The 15,799-nt window shown below is 41.1% G+C and overlaps 1 protein-coding gene across 1 annotated transcript in view; it reads right to left on the bottom strand.

Annotated features, from left to right (window-relative positions):
* Positions 1 to 5,710: 5,710 nt before the first annotated feature.
* The window catches only part of LOC119446688 (max-binding protein MNT-like), a 44,249-nt gene continuing 34,160 nt past the window's right edge, over positions 5,711 to 15,799 (bottom strand). The window contains exon 9 of the mRNA XM_037711188.2: positions 5,711 to 14,635. Within this exon, the coding sequence (XP_037567116.1) occupies positions 14,295 to 14,635 (341 nt within the window). The 3' untranslated portion in view covers positions 5,711 to 14,294. The remainder of the gene's footprint in view (positions 14,636 to 15,799) is intronic.

Raw genomic sequence — 15,799 nt, 5'->3', positions numbered from 1 at the left:
GACGAGCGCTCGTCCCGTGTTCTTCCTCGTCCTTGTGTCGTTTTAGCGCTATGAATCCCAGCTCAAATTTACACCTGACTAAACAAAAATATAACCAAACCATTGCATGGCAACTGCTAGAGTATGCATTACTTCATGTCTCCAATAATGCATTGATTGATAGATTCCCTTTATTAGAATAATGGCAGTGTGGCATCAGTTCGACAGGGTTACAAGGAAAAAAAATGCACATAAACAGTGGTTTATGTGCACGCACTTCACATTCAGCGGTTCACTCCAGCCAAACATGCTGATGCAATAACGGATAAACATTTCAGTTACATGCTTTGGTCATAGGCATTAGTAGCACAACTGTGTTGAGTCCTCCATTAATACTCGAGCATATAAAATGTGATTGTTGGCTGGAAGTTCTTGTGACTCTTTCAGTTGACTCTCCTGTCTGTACACTTATTTCCACATCTACATGATGCAACTCTGCAGTCCAAGCTCGTGAGTGAAAACGTAAATATATTGCGCTTGTTACTTTACACTCAAAATGCTATTTGGCTTCCGGGGTTTGCTGCGTAGCAGTTAGTCATAATTGCCTACAATCATTTTGCACTCATTGCACCTTAAGTTTAACTGGAAGGAAAGTGAGTTATAGTCAATGCTTTAAAAGAGTTGTTTCTCTTAAGGCCCTACTCTAATGACACACAGCTGAGAACCAGCAGTGCACCATATGCTCTATAGTTTGTGACAACCTAAGAATTACAAGATTATATGTACGCTGTCCAACTCGGAACAGAACTCGCATAGATGCGCCAGCCAATTCGGTTCGCTTATTTACCTGACGTCAAGTGGTTTCCTGTGTTCGAGAACTATTTTTTTCCGTGCAAATCGGCCTTTGTGTCACTGGTTTCAGGATGAAACCTGAATGTATAGGGAGAATTTTATTGGTGATCTGGATATCGCTGCTTAACCATAATTAACATTTTAGCTTCAAACAACTATCCTTTATTTTCCATTTATCGTAGCATTTACATTGGCAGAGCAAGGACATTAATCTGTGACCAGACTCCAGCAGGCCCGGCTTTCTTTTAGAGGTGAAAGTCAGGTGCACTGCATTTTTATGGGAGGAGCTTGTTTGTAATTGTCAGGTTTTCACCGACTATAGTGTTGAAGTTTTTGGTATTTGCTAATAAATGCCAAAAATAACCTTATATCTGCAAAGAGAAACTGCTATACATTGAGGAATGCTGAATTCAAGTGTCCGCCTTGGCTTATCGCAACAGTGCAAGTGGGCTAATGGATAGACTACAGCTGAGGGATTATGCTCTTAGCTGCAAATTTGTTTTAGAGTTGGCCGGGAAGAGAAGCATGGATAGATGAAATACTGAGCTCCTCAATACAAGGAGCCAGCCAGTATAACATGCCAGAAAGAAAATAGTGCAGTTGTCAATAAGGAAAGGGTAAAAAAATTGAAGTGCGAAATCTAAAAGACAATTTGTAAAAAAACTGATGCAGTACTGGGGTGGCTTGCACGAACATTTAATAACGAAAACAATAACGAATTTAAGAGCGTATCCTTAAATGATCCCTAGACAACTCCTAGTCCGCACTAGAACACATTGTTAAATTCGTTATTATTTTCGTTATTAAATGTTTGTGCAAGCCACCCCTGGTCTTGGCATGTTGATAGATTACTTGTTAGCAGGAATTAGGTAGCAAGCATGACCTTGGAGATAGGAGTCACCATTAGTATTGATAGAGGGTTGAAGAGTTCAATTTGCTCGAGCTTGAATCTGGTGTGTAGCTACATTGCAAATAATATGTGGAAAACGTTGAAACCAGCTCTCACGCACTAACCTGCAGGTGCACGTGCCTGTGTAATTGAAAGCTTGGAAGTTCTAACCAATCTACAAATTATGGGGCTTAACATCTGAAAACAACTTGCAGTCTATGAGAAACACCATAGTTGGGGGAAGGGCTCCACATTAATTTCGACCATGAGGGGATCAATAATGTGCACGCAATACTTGGTACATGAGCGCTCTTGCAATGCCCCCCCACCACCACCACCATGACTGGGAATCAAACTTTTTTTATTCCTTTTTTTCTTACCTTTTTTTTCTTACCTTTTTTTTCTTTCTTTTCTTACCTTTTTTTCTTTTTTTTCTTACCTTTTACCTTGGTTAAATATTTTGAACATGTGAAAAACTGAAATGTTGGTTTACTTACCTTTTGTCAAACTCTTTTCAACCTAACCTGATCAACCATAATACAGTTGGGCCATGTTATAATGAAGCTTCTGCCGACACAAAAATGTCTTCATTATATCCAACATTAACTATAAGCATCTATTCATTAAGTGCCAATATTGACGAAACATTTTATATTTACTTTGTTATATCCGGTAATTTGTTATATCTGTTAATATATGTGCCGTTATATTGAGGTTTCACTGTATAAGGGTGAAATGCATTAGAGTATACACAACTTTCCGCCAATGACAGCTCTGTTCACAATGCTCTGGTTGGTGTGTCTCCAACTACATTAAAAAAACTAAGTTCTTCAGAGATTTATAAAAACTAAACTTGTTTTCCTCAGGTATCACATTTTGTTGGTGTGTCATCCCAAGCAGTGTCACGCAAGGTCTTCCAGTGTTAAGAAGAGAAGACACATTCCAGCACAGAAAGGTTGAAAACGGTTGCGCTGCGGAGGGATACGTGAGTACGAGAAGTTGAAGTGGGGTCCATGGTTTAAGTTTAGAGGGAAATAGATGCAACGGATGTGTTGCAATGTTGTAGGATGTGTGTATATAAACAGGACAGGTTGCGTATATAGTGCAAATTTTCTACTGACACGTAGCACCAATGAGCACACCTCTGTTCTGCCTAATAAAATGATTATAATCACCACATAAAACCTGTACATGCAATGTTGCATAATAAGTATCTTAAAGGAGGAACAGGCCTCCTAATCGAATTGCACATGATATTTAATGGCTTCCTTGATTTCCTTAAATTTCTCATAAATGGGCTATTGGGTATGTGCACATTTGTGTCCAATCATATGCACCACGTTTACTTAAAATGCATTTTATTAACCGCTGCATTAAAACTTTGCTTCACATAAATTCCAACATGTGCATTGGAACTGCACAAATTGTTCCTTTAGCAAATCTTGCACAATTTCCATACGGGACTCAAGAAAATGCTAGACAGAAATGCTCTTACTAGGTGCCTGCTGAACCTGTTTGATGGTTCCAGTCCATAGTACACAAAATTCTACTGTACTAAGAAAGAAAAAAAAATGTCATTAATGTTATGAAATAACTTACACAAACTGGTGAAAATTGTCAAATTTTGAGATAGCAAAGTCTACAAATCTAGACAGAGAGAGAGAACAAACTTTAATCAAACGAGCACGCGAGCATAGGTAGCTCCTTCGCTCTGCAGTGGGTGGTCCCCTCAGTCCAGGAGTCCAACCGCTTTAGCTGCCCTTCTCGCTCGGTTGACCAGGTTGAGCTGGTCCGTAGAGTCGGAGCTGGACAGCGCTGCCTCCCATTGCCATGTGGTGGGGTGTGTTATGGGTGTGAGCTGTGGTGTGTTTGCGCAAGCCCACACCATGTGGTAAAGTGTTGCACATTGATTGCAGTGTGGACATTTATAGGAATACAGCGCAGGGTGTATGGCGTGGTAAAGACTCAAATGTGGATATGTGTTTGTTTGGAGTTTTCACCATATTACGGCTTCCTTTCGCGTCGGAGCATTATTCGGTGGGGGTAGTGTTCTTCGTGAAAGGCGATAGTGTTGTAGGATGTGCGTGTAGGTTAATGGTATGGGCTCTGGTTGGAACTGCTCGGCGCGGTCATCTCGCGGCTCCCGGTGTGCGTGCGCTCGGGCGTAGGTGTGTGCCTGCTGATTGCCGCGTAAGGACTCATGCCCCTGAGTCCACACAATTTGTATGTATGGTGGCAGCTGGTGCGCTCCATTCAGAATGCGTTGTGCGGCCCTGGAAATTTTGGCCCTGGAATAATTTCTGCATGCCGTCTGAGAGTCCGTCAGAACTATGACACAATCCCAGTGCGGTCTCGTCGTGATGGCCAACGCTATCGCTAGTTCCTCTGCCTCCGCAGCGCTCACTCTGGAAACCGACGACGCATTTATTTCGGTCCCTTGATTGTCGACTACGCTGGTGACGAATGCAGTGCTTCTTGCGGTGCTGGCCGCGTCAACGTACAAGACATTGGGGTGGTTTCCATACTTTCTCGCTGAGCGCCTGCACTCGGGCTTGTCTCCGTCCGATGTGGAAGTTCGGGTGCATGTTCCTGGAAATTGGTGAGACGTGCATAGTTTCCTGTATTCGTGTTGGGATTTTGGTCAGTGCGCTGGTCTTCCATACGAATATCCAAGATGCTCCAAGACGCAGCGTCCCACTATTGTGCGTAGTAGTCTTTCCTTCTACAAATCTAACTTCATCGATACATGGGAGAATTTGGCTCTCATGACAGCTCAAAATGACAAACTGAGCTCTTAAGCAATGTCATTGTAACTAAATCTCCATCATAATCCTATTGAAAGCACAAATACCCAACATGCCAGCAAACAAAGTGCTACAGGAACAGATAATATTACTTGCACTACAAAACATGGCAGCTTCAATATACAGGGTGTCCCAGCTATCACGCAGCACGATCTTAAAAAAGAGGTATGGTGTTACGCGAAGCAAACCTAGTGCATATTTAACTAGCTAATTGTAATTAATTATCTGACTCAAGAAGTACTGTCCTAATTATCAAACTGTCAATGAGACGATTGTGCCACATAAATGTGTTTTTCTGTGTGTGAAAGGAGCCCGTGAATACACGCAGAATTGCTGCACGACTGGCCGCTCGAGGCACTTTGCGTGTATTCGTGGGCTTCTTTCACGCTCGGAAAAACACTTTTATGTAGCACGTATTGAGCAGCAGAAAGCTGTATCGGGAATTTTTGATGTTGCTCTACAATTTCCTCATTGACATTTTGATAATTAGGACAGTATTTTTCGAGTTAAATAATTACAATTACCTAATTAAATTTCAGTAACGAAAATATTACTGGCAGCTACTCCACTGTACTGGAAACAATACGCACTAGGTTTGCTTCGCCTAACTAACGCCGTTCCTCTTTTTTTAAATCGTGCTGCGTGATAGCTGGGACACCCTGTATAACAATATACAGCTAGTTGACTGTGGCTTGACTGTATCCAAGACAACTTTCTGAAACTGCAAAAGGGTGACTGAGCGAGTTGGTTCATTTTGCGAGATGTGGGGAACGACATTGGGATAGGGAAGAAAGGTGGACTCGATCTACATTCTTCTTTTCCCCATGTCTTTCTGAAACTATATGTAATGAATGAGAAGAAAGGTAACTGAGGGGCCCAATTTTTGTTAGTCAGAACCATATGAAGCAACAGGTAATGAAACCAAAGGAAATCATAGGGAAATTTATTTGTTGTTTTAGATGAAGAGTAGAATTGACAAGGTAAAAAAAAAAAATTTAAAAGGACGAAAAAGCAACTTGCCGACGGTGGGAGTCTAACCCACACCCTCCGCTACTGTAGGTATATAAAGCTTTACGAATTTGCATGCTCCTGAAACTGATTATCCAGAGCCAAAACTGCTACGTGCCGTACTGAAGTGTACAAGATCTTGCTGCATTTTTTCAAAAGAAAACACACATTGGACTCGTTCAAATGGTAAACAAAGCATTTTTTTATATTACACAAATATGTACATGGAATGTCAACATTCATCTACACAAATGTATGTGTACACACCACCATTCACAAAAGAAGAAAAATCTGTATATTCAAACAAACTAGGCTTGCATCCATAAATAACCTAACAATGCATGCCATCCTCTAATACTAAAAAAAAAAAAAAAAGAAGTCAGGCAGTAGAACAGTGAAAAATAAGTTACGCTTTCAGCCATTAAAAAAAAATAATAAAGTAGAGAGGAATTTTGCACTCATGCAACAAATGTATACATGTCACAACAAACACACGCACTGGTTACTTCAAGCATGCACACACAATGCAGAAATATATCTTACAGCAGAGTTGCAATAACTTAATATTGCTCCTTTGGACATATGAAAAGGAGGTGTATGTGTTTGTATGGGATGAAGATGAGGATGACATACTTTTTTTTTTCTTTTTCAACAATGCCCCCCATCAAGGCAGGCATGAAAGCAGTCAACGAAGAGAAGTAATGTACACACTCATTACTTGTCAGGAGGGCGGGACAAATTTATAGCTTTTGTCCCCAAGCCGCACATCTCGGGTCTCTCGACTCCGTTTGTGAAGGCCAGACAAGCAGGAAAAACCAGCACAACACATTGAATGTCACTGTAGCTTTTTACATCCATTCCTGTACTAAACTTGTATTTCCAGTCCCCTTGAACATAAATAACAGGCAGCACACACATCCCATGCTCAGATACCCGTGACCAGATGTCCAATAAATTTTTGTCTGAGCTTGCACAATTGTCTTTGACGCATTTGGTTTCATCTCAAATGACTGACTGCATAGTAATACAAGACTTTTGCACCATAACATGCAAGTTCCGTACAACATACAAATTCCATTTTCACAAATGAGTCTCTCAGATCACAGCAACATAAACATGTCCGTGTAAAGCATTAACAGTAAGGTATGAATCCAAGATTATCACTAAGAGAATGAATGGCCAAGGTTACACAGAATGCATTTGGCATATCCCTTAAAAAAAAAAAATGAAAATAACAGTTCAGTGTGAAAGGAACACACAACAAACAAGAGCTGGAAAACATTCGCATTGTCTTTTAAAGATTTCAAAAAAAAAAAAAAAAATCAGCTGGTTAGCAGAGACCCGAATGTCACCAGTCATTGTCCAACAAACACTATACAAAAAGTACCAAACTTCAGCACATTCATGAGACCACACAGTATATTACAATGCCTTGTCAGTGTTGTGAAATCTGCACATATCTATAAGCATGTTAGGCAGCAATTCATTTATTTGACTTGAAAACAGCTAGCTTTCTCTCCTCCTCAGTTCCATTTGACATTAGCTTTTTTTTTTTTTTCTTGCAATGCAACATCCAACAGCTGATGATGGTCTGAAAACCATGAGTCGCACATTCTCTGCAGAAAGCTTTGGACTCCCACCAATGTGCACAATACAAAACACCGGACAGCCCTCTACATAAAAGTGGAGGTCGTTTCGGCACACAAGTGAATCTTAATAACCATCACAATGAGGGATCAGTGCTTCCATGCACTAGAAAAAATGACAGACAACAATGTCCGAAGAGTGGCGGCCTAAATAGCAGAACCATTAAATATATTCGCACAGCAACTGGTCGCCTCCACAAAGCTTAGTACCATGAATAGAATGGGTCTCAGAAATTGGTTGATAGAAGTCGGAGAAAAAAAAAAGGAAACTCGAGGAGGAGGGGGAACTCTCATGCTGTTTACAAAAAAAAAATTTAGAAAAGCACCTCGACAGCCAATAACAAGATACAAAAAGCAAGGCGACTGTTGTAGGGGCAGCAGATCCATTTCCTAAACATGTACAAGCAGAGGAACCAACATGTGAGGCAGCAGTACTTCATTCGCATCACGCCGCTTCCTTGGATTAAGCAGTTTGCAGCCACTGTTTCACATCCACACAAATAAATTATGCGTTATCTACATACATATGTATATGTGCCAAAGAAAAAATATTGAAAAATAGGTGCACACAATAAATTATACAATATATGAGAGGTCAACATGCAGTCGAAAGCCATCACGCACATTGCTTTTAGAAAGCATGCTGCGCAAAAAAGAGACTGCAGCACAGCGAAGTTGTCTCGACTGTTCTCCCAAACCTCACGTCTGTTGTTCAATGTTCATCGTGCACAGTGAAAGAAAATAAGAGGCCATCCTGCACGAATGTAGAGGAGCACACTACCTCAAAAGTGCACAAAATATTGCTGGACGCCTTCCTTTTAGAACCATCGAGAAATTCTGAAGGCATCCTGAGACATGCAAATAAAACTGGATCTTGATATTAATACATCTTGACTTGAGAGTGCTTTAGAAGACAGCAGATAACATAGAGACAATTTTCTGCTTTCTAACTTGCTTGTTTCCTTGCCTCCCCCCCCCCCCCCCCTTTCTTTTCCATCAGCGCAGTTACAAAAAAAAAAAAAAAAGTGTCGGATGTCAGGCGTCGCTACTCAGGTGGTGCCAAAAAGTCAGCATAACACACCACTTGATATGAAATTCATCACTTGCCTGATCCTGCACTCTTGAGGGCATTTAAAACACTCGACAAAGAATGTTCCAGCTCACCAAATTGACACTAATTGACCGCTTCGTCCACTCCCAGAGTCTGATACAAGACAAATTGAATTCATTCAAGGACATTTGCCCATCACAGGTTCAATGTACGTTCAATGCACATACATCTTTAACAGCCTTACAATGCTAGAAAAACATTTTTATCTCTCCTATGGCATCAGAAGGAAAAAAGGAAAAGGAAAATTAGATTCTAAAATCGAGGCAACACATTAGAGGAAGATGCTTCTATGTAAAGACAAAATATGGACAAATGTGTCTTACAAAAATAGAGCACTGAAGTTGGCATGCATTTAAGACCAAAGCAACACATAACCAAAGAGTAAAAGCAAAGGTATATGTAAGAGTAACGACCAACTGTTTGTTTATGTGTTTATTTTATTTTCTTCATTTGATTTTTGCACTGCTATAGTCTGCAATGCTTACCAGGACTGCTGTGCTGTGATCAGTGTTATACCATAGCCCAGTAGCTCCCAAACCTTTATCTGTCGTGAACCCTTTGACCCAATCACAGGTACTTCAGTGGCTGCTTCTAATACATTTGAAAACTTAAAAAAAAAAAAAAAATATATATATATATATATATATATATATATATATAATATTAAAGAAATAAAAAGACAGAGAGAGAAAACATAACTAGACAGTGTTGGTGCTACAATCAAATGAGAATATGTTAGTCTAAATCTGCAAGAGTTAAATTTTGGAGCAATTGAAGTCTGGTTCAGGCAGCAACTTTGTTGCTTACATTTGATTTGACCTCAATCAGTGACAAAAATGTTGGCTTCACAGAGATGGATGATCATGATTGCCTCACCCGATGTCTTGCTGCTCTGTTTATCATCAATACTGATCAATAGTACTATCTCTCTACAGGGTGCATCAAAAGTCTGTAGATAGCTGTAGCAATACAAAATTTTCAGAGATAATTTTTAATCTTTTACTTTCTTCCATGTTCACTCCTCTATTTTCTATGCCAAGAGCCCAATTAACCTTTTTTCTACTTAATTTAGCATAAATTTAAGCAAGTGATGCAGCATTCAGTGCTGCTAACCATCCCTACAAGGTCTTTTTTAGAGATGAAACTCGTCACAAGTAAGGCATGCTGTAACACTGATAACATCAAGATATCTGAGTCAATGTCCCCAGAGATACATCAGGGGCAAGAGAGTCAGTCGGTGGTTCAATGACACGAAGAAAATGATGCCCTTACCAATTACTCAGGTCTATGAGAAATTAAATTTCATTTTTTGATCAATATATGCTAGAATGACTGCAGAAATTGACCCATGGGCATTTATAACAGAAAAGGGCTTTCCCAGGTCCAACTAATCACACTATAAAAGAACTTCATACGCACAAGTGTGCAAGTTACCATGTAGAAATACTCACTGAAATACACCCCTCACTAAAGTACTACAGCTGTCCCATCGTATCCACTTAGCATCATTATATTTAATACAGTCATTTACAAATATTAAAATAGCAAGTCCTCAACTACTAATCAAACTACTCATTGGACGTTGAACAAGTTCATGCTTTAGTTCATTCTAGCCAGTTGTCACAACTCTGCAACATACCGGTTCTGAGCTATGAAATTGGAAAGAGACACTCAAGCAGGAGAAAGACAGATTCTGACATAATGTCTAGTTGTCCAACAAAATCTGTTGGCTTGACACTATCTTTAACTTAGAAAACAATGCTCCTCTGCATACACAAGCTTCCAGGAGACAATAACCCATAAAACAGGTGCGGCTGCTTCCATTCAGCTGCGCAACTTAGTCATCTCTGCCAAGAGCGTCTATTTTATAGGTTGCTATAAGATGCGAGACAGTTTGCCTTTCAAGTCATAGAATGCACAGTGAGAAAACGTGTTAATGTAAAGGCATTCTTTCAAGCTAGATGCCCGATTCAAGTCTATATAAATTGGCTGACAAATTTCACCTCTGGGTAAAAATAGGGTATGGAACTAATGGTACATTTTACTGGTCATTTTCAAGCGCTTTCGAGCGCTCTTGCGGCGCAGTTTACATTCGGCTGGTTGAAATCGAGTGCTCGGCATACATTCGACTGGTTGATTCAGAGTGGCGCGCTCCGTCTCATTGGTTGAGGGCGATCTCACTCTCAAGCTGGGAGCACTGAGATCGCGGCCTAAATATAGACAGAATTCCTATTTTCTGGCTCATATGATTGCTCTGGGAGCAACTGAATGCTCGGCATGCGCATACTTTCTCTACCTCCAATGTCAAGAGGTCTCCACATCGCTGCAAATTCGGAGTGCGGTAGGAACCAGTCGAATGTACCATAATTTTGGACACCCTTATCTTGCATACAAGTGCCTGCAAGTAGATTCAAATGTTTTTCTTTATGCCAAGCTTTTAAAGTGGTTACACCAGCAGTGAAAACTTTGAAATATACAGTGCACATAATGTTCTCTGTATAGCTTTTCAGAGGAAATTTGCTACCTCCACTGATTGATCAATTTGTCACAGAACATTTAGTGCACACTGCAGAGCAGTTTCTAAAGAACACCTTCTTTGGCCCACCTCAGGGATACTTGAATTTAAGTTTGAGAAACAATGCCATGGCCACCTGGCGAGGAAACAATTTTAGGAAACGAGGATCTTTTTTAAAATATGCACTAGGTATGGGGAAGAACATGACTACAATCAATCACATCATCTCCACAATCCACACATGCGCACATTTGAACTTGGACTTTGAATGAGCAGTCAGTCTATGCCCCATGAAGCTGCTTGTTTCGTTCCAGAAGCGAAGGCAGACAGACAGATGTTGCATGCATCAATTAAAGGGTCAGTACAGAGGTCCACAGATGCTACGATGACTTGAGGCACAACAGTCTAAGTGTCACAGCAATCAAAGGTGGAAGAAAAATGCTGGCCTGTTTCAGTGTTCAGTGTAGGTTTAAACCAATGTTGGTGAAAAACAGAAAATACGTTTTTACGGAGAACTGCTGGCTTCAAATCTTTACCATCGCACTCTATAAAGCCTCGAGAAAGCATGTAAAGTGCCCATTTTAGAAGCATAGTTGTAGCAATGTAAAAATTGCAGGACCTCATCTAATTCACTACTTTTTTTTTTTCTCTCCGGCTTCTATTACGGCTTCTGCTGCAAACCACAGACAATGGGCACTAATATTTCTGTAACACACCAGTGCCACCTTTGGTGTCATAGCAGCCACAGCTAATTAAGATAGGATTATTTTGAGAAAAAGTTGAACAAAAATGTTTGCACTAAGATAAAACGCAAAACTCCCATTTCATAAAAATGCATGTATGCCAAATGATTAGTTCTCGCAAGGCAAACATAGCCATCTTTAAGCACTCCCAAGTTTTGTAAAATAATGTACTATTTCCATTTCACATTTACAGACATTACAAAACCCGGAGAAGAAAAGAAAAAAGGATGTAAGTATAAAGATTTGAGCTGAGAATCACACACTTTGTTCCTCTCTTTAAAAAACAAATAAAAAAAGACAATAAATCAATAAGTTCCTCCAGGACAAAACCAGAAAACAATTACTTAAACCTTTCATCTGTCAGGTACCACAAGTGCAAAAAGCTTAAAGGGCAGATAGTAAAGTCAGACAGTGTCCAAAAAAAAAAAAAAAACACAGGGAGAAAAATAAAAAAGGCAAGGCTGAGCTTTCATTTCTCAAAAGCAAACGCTTTCTAATCAAGTTGCATTACAATGGCCTATTGAGAGCCATCTTTGCATGGGGTTGCTGGAAATCACATGTCCAAGCACTTATGTGAACAGACGTACACAAAAGCTGCATCAGGTTTCTGTTGTCTCTGCGCACACGTGTAAACGTCATCACCACTTGTAACTCTCTTTGGACCCCGGAGGAGATCTTCACTTAGGAGCACTGCTCCCGCGTCTCGCATGCGACAAGCACAATCCCACCACAGTGAATGGTGAGAACACTTCAAAGATAGCTTCAGTTATGCTTAGTGGCACTGAGCTTTGTGAGAGGCTGCACAGTCTGCCCCTCTCCATTGCCAAGCCAGCAAACTGTCTCATAATTGCAAAATAAACATAGTTAACATGCGCAGTAAAATGTGCCCAGGCTTAAGAAGTGGCGTCACTCCTTTACACTTGGGAAGCTATAAAGCGTTTAGAAAGCAGAACACACAAAAGTGAAGTCAGAGCATTTTAAGGGTGACACAGCTCACGAGGCCAGAAAGGTGCATCCTGTCTAGTTCCTGAAGCACAAACACTGCCCCCCCCCCCCCCCCCCAACACACATCTCAATTCTGCTCACTGGATAACATAACGTAGAAAACAGAAATCGCTGAGCAGGTGCGACACGTCACAACATTCACAGTTGACAGGGTTCTATAACACGAACAGAAAACAAGGACAAAAGGGCAACAGCAACAAAACCAGAACAGTTCATGCACAGAACACATACATAGCAGCCCACTTTCTTGGAAGCTTCAGCAATGGAATGAATTGTCAAAGGCAGCAGAAAACATGGGTACACTTCTTTGTAAGAGTAAGGAAGACATGTGATGTCCCAGGATGCTCAACTCGCCACACCATGAGAAGCTCCTTTGTCAATGTGTTTGTCAAAACGATAGATGGGGGCACAAGTACAGCTAAGAAGAGCAGCAGCAAGGCTCTTGTCATTTCACAAGCAGACCAAAGAGTGCAAAGCACACTGACTGCAGAGAGGGAGGACAGTAAGCTTGAACAGTGTACTTCATGTAATAGAACTGCAAATTTCTTGCATCTCTTGTTAGGGAACAAGGCGGATGTTATGGCCATGCCAAAGACTCGTTTGTCTGCAGGTTATAACAGTTCAGACAATGAAATGGCAGGCATAGATTCACTGTGCACCAAGTGCACATGCAAAAGTCTCTGAGCTTAAATCAATGCTTACCTCAGGGAGTGTTAATGAACACCAAGAAAAAAAAAGTGGGGGAAGGGTTGTAAGTGCGGCTATGACTGGAAAAAGAGAGAGAGAAAAGTCTGGACAGAAATGTAATATATTCCGACAGCCTGCCATGTCATAGGTGCTGACAAAGAATGCATAACGATGACTACATGAAGCAATAAGCACAGCAACTTAGACATCAGTGCCATGTGCAAAATAAGTGGCATTACAAACCAGCATGCCTCATAGTGAATGCCACTGCAGAGTAGAGAAAAATAGAGCTTGCCACAGATTTTCTTCTTTCTTGTCAAGCAAATTCTACACTGAGAAATGTGTCACTGATAAACGAAATTAAATGGACAGAACGGCTGCTAAAAAACAAGCAAAGAACACAGATGAGAAAAAAAAAAAAAGAAAATAAACACTGCCTTTCTTGCAGAGCTTAACAACATCATGCTCTTCAGTGTGGGAATCGTGTGAAATCTTTACATAACACCTTTTCATGAACCACAAGCAGTCGAGGAAAGAGGTATGAATCAGCCAGCAAGCATCGTCAACATAGGAGAACACGGTGGTAAGAAAGCATACTTGCTTTCTCTTTCTTGCATCCATGACAAGTAGAGCTCTTCAGTGCGGAATGGAACATCTACCACACCAGCCACGGTAAAGTCAAGCATGACAGACTCTTGCAGGCCTGTGATATTCAGGAGAAGGAAGAAGCTGGCCGAAACAAGGACATCAACCACGACAGGAAAATGCTGTCAATGCAGAAGTTATGCAAGTTTTTCTGTTTCCACGTATGCATGCGTTAATGGTGAATAAGTCTTCTTCTACAATAACGATGAAACAGAGGTGAGAGGGTCTGCTACAGCTCTGTGCTGCAGCTTTAAGCACAGCACAGAACTTTCTTTGGGCAGGCAACACAACAGAGGCGGTGGGGTGCTCGTAAGAAGGCAACACATGTGGGGAAAAAAAAAAAAAATATGGGGAACAAAACTGCAAGCCACCACTGCAAGAAGTCATCGCCAAACAGGAGGGAGGGGGTGTCACTGGGCTGTGCCAACGCTAGACGAGGTTGCTGGTTGGGCCACCACGTTGGGAAGGCTGACGACTACGAGGGGCTTAACGACTGCAGTGGCGCCGGTGTGATGGTGGTGGTGGTGGTGGTGCGCGTTGCCACCAGCAGAGGCTGCAGCTGCTGCCAGGGGACCGAGACCCGGAGAGAGGAACTGCTGACTCAGCAATGTGGGCAGGTGACCCACAACTGAGATGGGGGCCATAAGTGGAATCTGTCCCGTGGGTGCAGTGGCTGCGGCCACATGGGTCACATGGGCTGCCAGCTGGGAGAGGGCTGGACTGCTACCCCGCACTGGTTTCAGGGTGCCCACTGCATTTCCAGGAAGAGTACAAAAAAAAAAAAAAAAAAAAGGTACACCTTAGTGCCAACAACACACCACTGATTATGTAAAGTAACATTAGGAAGGACAGATTAACATGGAATGGCAAATGAAGCATGATAATCACTGAATTAACGATAGTACAAACATTTGTGCTATGTGTGTGTGTTGTGTGTGGATAAAGGAAAGAAAGAAAAAAAGGCATATTCACATACGTATTATTCTCTGCACAAACAACTGCTGTGACAATGTTGACAATGTTCAAATATTTACAAAAGACACGGCACCACTGGCAGCAGAAAGCTGAACTTCATAAGCAATCATCCTAACTTTCACTGCAGCTCTGCGTCAAAACAGCGCAGTTTCACAGCAATAAGAAAAGCATTTGCATACTGTAAGAACTGGAATATAGGTCAAAGTTTCTTTTCATGAAACCGCGACAAAAAGTTATCCCCTGTCTTATATACCAGTCATTCTTATTGGTTTATACATTTTTACCCCCCCTTTTTTTTTCTCTTTCTTTTTTAGAATTTAGAAAGTTTGGGTGGACAACCTATATTCCGTTACAACCTATATTCCAGTTTTTACAGTATATGTAAATTTTATCGCCAGGTGCGGTTTCACAACAATGCGTAGTGCATTGCCACGAAGCTGCATCTCGGCTCAAAATTTGTGCATAGCCTGCACCTCCGCACACTGGTTTCTTTATTTCTTGTGTTTTGGTGCATGCTATGTATGCGAGTTCTGGTGCAAACGTGTGGTGTTCTGTTGTGTGGGTTAAATGTGTGAAAATACGGCCTTCTCTGTTGCTTTACAACAAAACTGCAGCTTTGAATACTTGGATTAGCAAAAATTGAACAAGAAGACAGTGCTGCAACACGTGCAATAGGAAGGATTGCACTGCCAACACTCTTCTTTCAGCTATGCAAAGATAGTGGGGTAATCTCCTAGCAGTGTGACATGTGTCCTCCAGAACAAGTAAAAAACCACAACAACACTACCAGCTGCTCAAGCTATTGAAACGAATTTTGCACTTCTAAATACCTTGATGACACAATACAAATAATGATAATAAAATGGAGGATTGTTTGAAATGAGGCACACGGACATTCTAAATTTGGAATTCGAAAGACACTACAGTGGAAGGCAAAAAA

The sequence above is a fragment of the Dermacentor silvarum genome, chromosome 3 (genome assembly GCF_013339745.2).
Source record: "Dermacentor silvarum isolate Dsil-2018 chromosome 3, BIME_Dsil_1.4, whole genome shotgun sequence".
Taxonomy (NCBI): Eukaryota; Metazoa; Arthropoda; class Arachnida; order Ixodida; family Ixodidae; genus Dermacentor; species Dermacentor silvarum.
The sequence above is the reverse complement of the archived record's forward strand: the minus strand, read 5'-3'. Positions and strand labels throughout refer to the sequence as shown.